The sequence below is a fragment of the Cupressus sempervirens genome, chromosome 11 (genome assembly GCF_028749045.1).
Source record: "Cupressus sempervirens isolate cs-2001-9-10 chromosome 11, ASM2874904v1, whole genome shotgun sequence".
NCBI classification, from domain to species: domain Eukaryota; kingdom Viridiplantae; phylum Streptophyta; class Pinopsida; order Cupressales; family Cupressaceae; genus Cupressus; species Cupressus sempervirens.
This window is the reverse complement of record NC_143128.1, coordinates 289,873,802-289,884,343: the sequence shown is the minus strand read 5'-3', so window position 1 is coordinate 289,884,343 and position 10,542 is coordinate 289,873,802. Positions and strand designations below refer to the sequence as shown.

The 10,542-nt window shown below is 36.3% G+C and overlaps 1 protein-coding gene across 1 annotated transcript; it reads left to right on the top strand.

The window, feature by feature from the left end:
• Positions 1 to 6,821: 6,821 nt before the first annotated feature.
• On the top strand, positions 6,822 to 8,253 carry LOC149529256 (protein EXORDIUM-like 2). Its single transcript, XM_089809893.1, has one exon. It carries the CDS (start codon positions 7,075 to 7,077, stop codon positions 8,104 to 8,106), a length of 1,032 nt encoding a protein of 343 aa, XP_089666019.1. The 5' UTR covers positions 6,822 to 7,074; the 3' UTR covers positions 8,107 to 8,253.
• The last annotated feature ends 2,289 nt before the right edge of the window (positions 8,254 to 10,542 follow it).

Below are 10,542 nucleotides of genomic sequence, written 5' to 3'. Positions count from 1 at the left end.
ATATTAGAATTAAACAACTTGTGTTCCAATGTAAAGAAAATAGTCATGATTTCCTTCCCAATAGTGGTTGGAGCTTACTCCTATACTTCTAGATCCAATACCCAGAATCTATTTAAATGTTCTTAAAGAAAAATCAAAATAGTTGATTAGGAAGTGATTAGGCCTTAATATGACCCAGTGAACTTCATAGAGATCATATGAAGTTGAGATACACTCACAAATACATTCAAGACATTTAAGACTATATGTTTAGATGCTATGATGAATACCAAAGTAGAGAGAGGTATTGGTCAAGACTAACAATTGATGAAATTAAAATGTATAATGAATCTATTGATGTTTTTGATCTTGTAGATGATGGCTCCTACATGCATCCCTCATCCTATGAGAAAATCAAGAAGACTCCCATTGTGTCAACTCCGCTTGAAGGTCTTATTATTGACACAATGAAGGTCCTAATGTATGGAATCATCAAAAGGATGGATAAATGGGTGGATTGGACTAGATAAAGAAAAGAAAGAATGCCAAGTACAGGCTCTACTATTGGAGTTGCTTTTGGAACTGCTTAGTCAACTGTACCTACCTCCACCACTGCTACTACCTCAACATTAGTGGGTCTAGCCTAGTCTATCAGTGGAGGCAAAGATCAACCTCCAAAAAAGAATGTCCAGATTACCCCAACTTGTGGAGGAGGATCTCTGCCAAACACATGCAAGGTTGGGGATAAGGAAAAGAACAAAGAGAAGGTACAAGAGAAGTTAATGGCCAAACCTTCCTCCCTTATGCAAGTCATCCACTAATAACAATCCCCTGGATGGCCAAGAATAAGATGCATCTCTGTAGGATGATACCTTGGCCCTCTTTGTTACTAAGGTGACAACTTTCCCCATTGCCACTTAGAGCAAGGAAACACCTCCAGTGGCAAGGAAGATTTTTGATCCCACTACCCTTCGGTTGGAAATCAATGTGCTTTCAACTGAGTCATGGTTGGAAGAGACTATTGTTAGGAAGAAGCAAAGATGTGAGGAAGTTGTGCCATCTAAAAACCTCATCACACAAGCAACCTCATCTCAACCACAATCTAAGAAGATAAAGAACCAAAAGATGATAGCAACATTGGCCACTGATTCTTCTACTAGTCATATGTTGATGGAGATAGTAGTACCTTAGAAGGAGGGAAAGTTTCATGAGCTCACTATCAATGAATTTTAGATTAGAGTGGTTGACATTAGTATTCTTGTGCATGATTCCATGGTTAACATATGGAAATCAACCAATGAGAAGATCAAAGATAGACTTGAAGAGTTAAGGGCAAAGAAATATGTACTCAAAGCCTCAAATAAGGAACTAATGGATTACATTAGAGCTACACTTGGAAGCACCTATACAAGTACATTTAACCCAAGTATAGAGGAGAACAAGAACTTTCTTTTGAACCTATAGAAGGAGAGGTAATTTGATCAAATTAGCCACGCATGGATTGATCAAATGGAGGCCCAAGGTCCCCCTCTCATTGAGAACCTTGGAAACCTGTTGTTAGATATTGACAAGTTTGAGGGAAGCAGTGTCTAGTCATCAAACTACAATGCAAAAAAGCATCAAAGAACTTGACAAAGCAACCGACCTTGTTGGAAGAGGTAATTGATATGAAGACCAACATTGCCATGACCCACAGGATTCTCAAAACAAGTCAAGAACCATTGCTTCATTGGAAGCAATCATTAGAGTTCATAATGGAATCTTAGTGAGATTTGCAAATGAGCTCAAGGATGTGCATGATCTAGTGCAAAAAGTCATCACGAAAAAGATATTTGAATGTCTAAAGGTGTTGCATAGATAATCACATGTTACCAATAATGGTCAATTGGTGGACATTGAGCAAATGAAATCCAATTTTATAGCATTTGTAGAGGAAGCCACTGATCCAACCAACTTCTAGGTGTCAAAGATCCAAGAGCTTTCAGTGATAGATTCCATCCTAAGGCGTGCATCGAAAAAACTTCAATCAAAGATCTCTAGAGTGGAAAAGTTGATAGAGATGCATGATTACTAGATGATTCAAGCTGATAATATCATGATTCCAGATGTCAATGAACTGAACAATGTAACTGATGCAATGAAACCATACAGAGCTAAGGTTGTGACCCAAAAGAAATTTAAATGCTCTAACAATCTTTGATTCACTTACTCTTCTTTCTCAAATTGTTTTATTCTAGCCACTTTTAGCATTTTCTTTGTAGGCTTAGAATCTATAATGGATGATGACCTAGTCAAGTACTATTTTTATCATCCTCTATTTAGAGATTCTCTATATTTTAATTATTGAATGTAACCGGCCATTCTTAAGAGGCTCATATATGTAACTTTTTGAGAAATTAATCAGATCAAAAAATTACTTTGTGGACAAACCCCTGTAGCTGGGACTATTGTGTGAGAATCTGAGTCTACATTTTAATTATGAAGTTCATTTAGTTTTTGTATGGTACTTGGGATGAATGTGATGTGAATGAAAACTAAAAGATTTCAAATAAACTTGGTTTTGTTTCTTTCATTTCATTACATTGTAAGCTTTACTTTCTTCATTACAATATTACTTTATTCCCTTGTTCTGTGCGTATTAGTTCATATGCATGTCATTGATTGTATGAGAAGTACAAGCTTTTATTAATGAAGCAGTTGAATAGGAGACAACCCAACTATTATCAAATCTCAGCAATTTGGGCATTACCAAACTAATCATTCTTTTTCCACTCATGTTGTAGTAAATAGTTTTGCATTATTTCAATTTTGCATCCAAGGTAGAACGGATTGCATATTAGGTGTTAGATTTGAAAGTCGCCTAGATTGTTTGAAGTATTAAGGAATTTGGTTTTACCTCTTCTGCTCTTTGGTTAAGAGCATACCCCAAAACCTAAAATAAATTCATTGCAAATCTTTGCATCATAAGAGAGTTGCACCTTTCAGTTCAAGGGTTTCTGATAGATTACTACATTGACCCATTATGTCATTAACTATTTTTTTTTCCATCATTCTTGGGTACATTAAGAGTTAAGGTCCAAACCAAGACTAAGGAAGACAAATTGTTAACAAACACTCATATAGATTTTATAGTGTTTTACTTATATATAGTATATTGTAATTTAAAAATACTATAAGTACGTATTTTAACACTCAAGAAAATGTCAATTTTGAAAAGGGAAAAAATAAAAAATCTAATAAAAAAATTAAAAATCATATGACATTCTAGGAGAGAGAGTCCTCTTCTGAAATCTATAAATCTTCTTTTGGTTAGAATAGAATTGTTTTGAAAAATGTGGCGGGAGATGAAAACTATTGATTTAAGCTGAGTTGAAGTTTGAATTATTATAAAAGAGAAAATTTAGGTCAAAAGCTCATTTTTATTTTTGATTGATCTAGCTATATATGTGATCTATAAAATAATATGAGATCAAAGGGAAAAAGGTTTATTTCCATAGAGTTTTTTGGTGGGAACTAGACCCCTCATTTTTTAGCAACTAAAAAATCATCATTAAAAATTAGGAAAATATATCAATCCTTATTTCAAATAATCATTAAAAATAATAATCTTAATCTTTATCCACTTCTACTTGTTTCATTAGATTACTTAATTTCTAAATTCTAAATAATAATACTAGTTTTATATTATTGAAGTTGAATAGTTATACTTTTGTTAGCATTTTCCTTTATAAAAGGGTGACACAAGTTTGAAGTTTTACCCATATATGACATGTGTGCTATTGATTTGTCTTATTGTTAGCTTATTATTATTTTATAGAGAAGTTCTTAGTTTTGGGGGGAAGTTATTTGAAGATCTTAAAGAGTACAATTAGCAAACAATTGTGACTCTTTTAAAGTGCATAATTTTTCAAGGCATGTACACTTAAAATGATGCTAATTGTAAAAGGTTGTGTCCCTTTGAAAGGACAATAGTAATGAAGTATTGTAAAGCTGGATGTAGTTCAATGAGCAAACAATTATAACTTTCAAGTCATGTCATTGCTAAAAATTATAAGAATCAATCTTATGCTTCTAAAAGACATATTCTCCCAAAGGACAACATCCTCACTTGTAAGGATGTACCATAATGTTACTATGTAATAATTTGTTTAAAGAATTTGATTCCTTTCCATTTTATTTAGTCAATTTTTTTTTTTATCACAAGTCATAGTGGATGAAAAGGAAATAAATAATTCCTCAACAGGTAAGAAAAAATTATCATACAAAATATGCAAGTTTTCACCATCCAAAAATTGACAACACACACTGCACATCCATTTCATTGGCAATGTGGTATTATGTTTTTGCAAACATGGAATCTTTGGTAGAATGCGGAAACAAGTGAGAACCTTGTGATGATGATAAAACAAGCAAAAAATAATGAAGCATATCCTAAGATGACCTACAAAAATTCAAACATAAGTTTGAATTGATAGTTGTGAAATATGTAGAAATTAAAAAATAATAATACATTTGGATCATGATTAACATGACATTCATAGTTTTTGAGTTGTTTGTATTTTACACCTCTCCAGTTGGAAAGAATGTTCTAGTGTATTGATATGTTTCCACCATAAAGTTCTCAATCTCTTCACACAAAAAAATAGGATAACCTTTGACACTACATACCACATAGTCATCAAACTCTGCTAAATCCATGAGTTGCTCTTGATAGTTTTATCTCTGAGATCTATTAGATTTCCACAATCCATACTAATGCTATCAAATTTCTGGATTTGATTGTGTATAGTTTTTTTACATCAACGTTTCAGATCGTACTACATGATCCATCATCAGGATGCTAGAGAGAAAAGAACATAAAAAAGTAGAATGCAGATCCACCAGGCTTTAAAGTGGGGGAGAGGGGGGGGAGGGGATGGGGAGGAGGGAGAGTTGACGTGACACAACCAAAAACAAACATAAAAATAAAATAAAATAACCAAGTGGGGGATAGAAAAGCAGAAGTATACAAGCCAGATAGACTAACAAATTAAGCTAGTGAGTCAATATATAAGTAAAGAGAAAGCAAAGGGGTAAAAGATGAATCAAAAGAACGATGATAACCCTCAAGAGCACAATGAAGAAATAAAAGAGTTAAAAATAAATTAAAAAGATGAAATGAGTAAAGACAAAGAAGCTAAAAAATGTAATAATAATAACAAGTGAAAAATGAAACATATATACATATGTGCCTATGCATCATATATAGTATTATATGTATACATATCTGACATATATGTATTGTGTGTGTGTGTGTGTGTGTAACGAGGAGGAGCAAACTGAGAAAATATCTATAATATTTGTATACATAAATGTGATGTGGGTTAAGTGCACACACACACACACACACACACACACACATTGTGTGTGTGTGTGTGTGTGTGTGTGTGTGTGTGTGTACCAAAATGAGAAACCAAAAAATGTTGGTCGCTAAGCTCCTTCTTTAAAGCTATGTCCTACCTACTTTACAAACAAATGAAATTCTAGTGACTTCGCTATGAAGCTTTATTGAGATTTTTGAATGGAGATCTTCAATAGTGTCAAGGTGGCAACCCTTAAGCTTCACACACTAAGGAGCAAATTGAGCTTGGGAAAAATTAGTCAACTTTGAATACTAAACATTTCTAGCCTAAAAGTCAGACATTAGTGTGTGATGTTTAAGCCATCCATATTTTCACCAACAGTTAAGAAACCCTCTACAAGTTTAAGCAGCTGAAAATAGATGAACTATGGAAAGATACCTAGTATTTGCTATAGCTAACTTCACGTGTTCAATTGAGGTACCAAATGATGTCGAAATTATTTGAAAATTTTTGGTTGTTCTCGTATGCAACTTAACTACTTAAAGCTAAGGTTTTAACTTCTCACCAATAAAGATCCACTCTATAGAAGTCGTTATGTGCATATAGGTCAAAAAGTGGTCAAAAAGATGTCACATAATACTAGACACTATGAACCCCAATAGTGGTTAAATTTATATCTATAACAACTTTTACAGAATGGATTGTTATTGGTGAGAAGCTAAAGCCTTAGGTTTAAAAAATTAAGCCACAAACAAAAACAATATTTTTTCCTGAAAAATTATGATATTGATTGGAACCTCAATTAAACTCACTAAGTTAGCTATAACCACTACTTAATATCTTCCCCAATGCAATATCAAGTATTAAAGTATTAAAGATCTAAATATTATTTTTCAAACTTGTATTACTGTCAATGGGCCCTTCGTCTATTGGTGAAGTTGAATGGCTCACAAAGAGCCCACCAGGGATCAAGTCTTGCTGAGTGCAAGGTCCAAAGACATCCATAAGGGATGAGGCTGAGATCGTGCCTTGGGCGAATTTGGCAGCGTGGATGCTCCTCAATCCTTGGCTCTTAGCCGAAGAGGTTTCACGCACATGTGAGCCCGTATTAGGTACCTAAAACTTCTTTGTAGATGACATCCATCAAAAAAATTTGTATTACTATGTAAGATTATTAGACCCCTATTTATTCTTATATTCTACTTCAAGTAACTATAATACTCAAAGACTTCCACACCACCGTCGTATCCGCTTTCTTATGGCGTAAGAAGTGCCGACTCTGAAACGTGCGGCCTGCCCGCGCTTTTAATTTCTGCTGCAACAATGAATATTTTTGGGCTCATTTCCGTCCCTTAACATCGAATCTGACAAAACTGCCTCTTTGACGCGACAGTCCAGATTTCGCCAGCAAAGCACAACTGTTACATTTACTCTCCCTTTTACTACTGATCGGGATATTATCTCTAACACGCACAACGCGTAGCATCCAGGTATAACACAGCTGTTTTTGGGGAAGCCCACCGCTTCAACGGTAGAATTTTCCAAGAACCCTCATTTAATTAGCTATTTTCACCTGTGCCTGCCAGTGGTATCATCCCTGTTCTCCATCCCTCTCATTCCGCTTTCACTTATCCCTCTCTGCCTATTTAACCCCCATCCTTCTCTTGGTAGTACTCACCACATTTTCGCTTCATTACCTCTGTTAAACGAATCTTACAGTTCTGTGTCTCCGATAAAAGTAAGCCCAACTATAATGGCTGTTTTAGTGTCTCAGTGGTTTGTGATGAGTTTAGTGCTACTTTGTATGGCGGCATTGTCTACTACAGTCGATGCCGCGGGTCGGCCCCTTTTCCCATCGAGAAAGCTGTCTGCCCTGGTGGAAGAAGAGCCCCTTGTTCTCCAATACCACAATGGCCCTCTCCTTTCCACAACACCCGTTCTCAATCTTCATCTCATCTGGTACGGTAATTTCACTTCTGCCCAGCGTGCCATTGTTGCCGATTTTGCGCAGTCTTTGGGAACGGAAAGCGGGAAGAAGGGCAATTCTCCCTCTGTTCTCACCTGGTGGAAAACTACAGAGGCCTACAGAGGGTCTTCCCCTTCCACATTGAAGCAAGCTCAGCCTTCAACTCGGAGGTTGGGGATGCAGAAGCTGGACGAATCATACTCTCTCGGAAAGTCCCTCAAAAGAAGTGACATTCTCAATCTGGTGAAGAGTGCATTCCAATCGGGAGCTCTGCCTCCGCCATCGAAGAAGAGAAGCAATATTGGTGAGGTGGAGTTGTATTTGGTGCTTACGTCTGAGGATGTTATGGTGGAGAACTTCTGCAGCAGCTCTTGCGGATTCCACGACAGCAGCAAAGCCCGAGACGCTAAATATGAATTCGCGTATGCGTGGGTGGGGAACTCGGTGAGGCAGTGCCCGGGGCAGTGCGCGTGGCCGTTTCATCAGCCTATTTACGGCCCGCAGAGCCCTCCTCTGCTGCCCCCCAACGGTGACGTGGGCATCGATGGGATGATCATCAACATTGCCACTGTTTTGACGGGAGCGGTGACGAATCCGTTCAAGTCGGGATACTTCCAAGGAGACGCCGCTGCTCCGTTGGAGGCCGTCTCAGCGTGTCCTGGCAAATACGGAAGCGGAGCCTATCCCGGTTACCCAGGGCAAGTGTTAGTGGACGAGACGACAGGTGCCAGTTATAATGCCCATGGCGTCAACAGCCGCACCTTCCTTCTCCCAGCAATGTGGGATCCCACCTCACGCTCCTGCAAGACCTTGGTCTGAAATCACATTAAAACAAACTTTTAATATTTCGTGTACACAATACTTCTAACAGACTGGAGTCTGTCTCTGACCTCCGTCTGTTTACAATTCTTTATTCATTTATTCTTTCGAATTAATAAATTTTTCTTTATACCGATCCTTAATTAATTTTTTCTGTTGATGTCAATGCCACTAATGATCTGAATTCTTCTTTTCCTTTCTCTATTCAAAGGAACAAGATTGTAGATGATGATAATTCAATTAATGTTCTTCTTGGTGTTCATGCCCGTTCCTCCATGGATGGAATTGTTGCCGAGGGCTAAATCATTAAATAGTGAATAAACGTTTCTTCCACATCTAATAACATTGCTTTATTTTATTTTGCACATTTCCTTCCAAAGTGGATGTTAGCGAGAGCTTTAACGGTTGCCCTTGCCCTTGCAACATGGACATAGGCTAAATCACATGCTTCGCAGATTTCTATGCAGGAGAACACCCAGATATAGTTAGAGGGGGTGAATATCAAATTCTTGGGGAGTAAATTTTTGCAGACGACGATTAACAGTTGGCAATTTGCGTATTTGCAGAAGGAATTGAGGAGCAACTGCAGAAGCCATGAAAGCCAGACGAATGGGAAAACAGAAACCCTGGACATTGCAATGGGTGCGTGTTGTCGCGAAATAAACAGAGCAATAGTTGGCATTTAAAAAAAACGAAATGCAGGTGAGAGGTGTGTTGTGTTCGTAGCTTTGATGCAAAGGTTTTGTTGATCTGGTGTAGTAAAACATAAAATGTATGAAAAACGTTTTAGTCATTCTGGAGGCTATATAGTTCACCCTGGTTAAACAGATACAGGATATGCTGATGTTAAACATCCGCCACTAATAGCTGCATTTTATTTTATTTTTATTATTTCGCGGTATGTTCTGCTCTGTTTGATTAGGAAGTCGTTCTTGGCCTGAAATGCCTATATTTGACATGCCTTTTCGGTCGATTCATCTGTTAGACCAGCTTTACTTCATTTTCTTTAGAATAGAAACCCTGAAAACCCTGCATTCTCCTCTTGATCTGGCACGCGCTGCTCTCCCCTGGCTATGGATTGTCCCGACTCCTTGGGACATAAGAACTCTGTCACTTTTGGTTTGAAAGAAATTTTACCCACTGGAGAATAGTGATTGCTGTATACAGATAGATTGTGATTGTCGCCAGTCATTATCTGTGTACATTTTGAAGATCGTTTTTTTGCAACGACTGGATGTAGTTTATGAATTTTGAGAATACTTCAGACAACTAAGCGTAGTTTTGCCAGCATCGAGAAACGAGAAACGTAATGGCAACGCCAACGCAACGAGAAACACGGAGTTTTTTAAAGTTGCGTAAAAGAAACGATATACGGTATATATATACACACGTACGTAAAACTTGCATATAATTCATGTATAATTTGAGTTAATTTATAACTTGCATGTCTCTTTCTCACACACATGATTTATATATATATATATCATATTTTATTCATATTATAAGTAAACGCGCATGATTTTAAAGTTTTGAAAATATAAAACATAATAAATTTTATTCATATAATTAAATGCATGCATGAAATTAAAGTTTGTAGAATATAAAATACAATAAAATAAAGATCATTAATATTATAGAGAAAATAAAATAGTCATAATTGTTTGTGATTGAATAAAATAACACATTAAAATGTCACTAAAATCCAAAAATCTTATTTAGAACCCAACTCACTAAGGGCATTGGTGGGAAAGAGTTGGGTGGAGAAAACCTATAGTCTCGCCCCAAAGTTCAAGTAATGGTTTGGCTTGTCTCGCCTCTATCCATTGTAACACCGAGTAAATTTTCCTCTGCATCATCTTCAAGGACTTCTATTGGCAATTCATCATTTCCATCATCCATTTAGCCAAGATAATCCCACATCCTATGAGGCCTTGATTGTAATTAGTAGAAGCTCGAGAAAAAGATCAAAGATTGTGATAAACATACACAAAATCTTCTATTTTTTTGTTGCCAAGCCTATTATGCTTCACAGAATTTATGAAGGCATACTCACTTTAATTTCTTTCACATGTAGAAGCACTTGAAACCTATTTTATAAAATAAAAGTAAATAACATTAGCATTTAAAAATACATTAACAAGCAAATGAATTTCATCAAGATCATAAAACCAATAATGCAGTCAGGCACATATTTAGATTCCAGAGCCTTTTTAGGAGTTCCTAGAGAGGAATAAAATGCCAAAAAGCCAAAAATGGATTTGTAGACTTGGAAAATTGTTTTATGAATCTTATTAAGTATAACCGTTCCAAGGAAAATGGTGTCTTGCATCAACAAATGAATGGTCTTACAAGCTATGAACCAACTTGATGGTTGCGCCAATGCGTTTACATAGAACAAATAGAGAGATAAAAAGTGAAATGAAAGATTATGTGATA

Bases quoted from the DNA above. Each gene is read 5' to 3' on its own strand.
- LOC149529256 (XM_089809893.1), top strand. From the start codon at position 7,075: ATGGCTGTTTTAGTGTCTCAGTGGTTTGTGATGAGTTTAGTGCTACTT.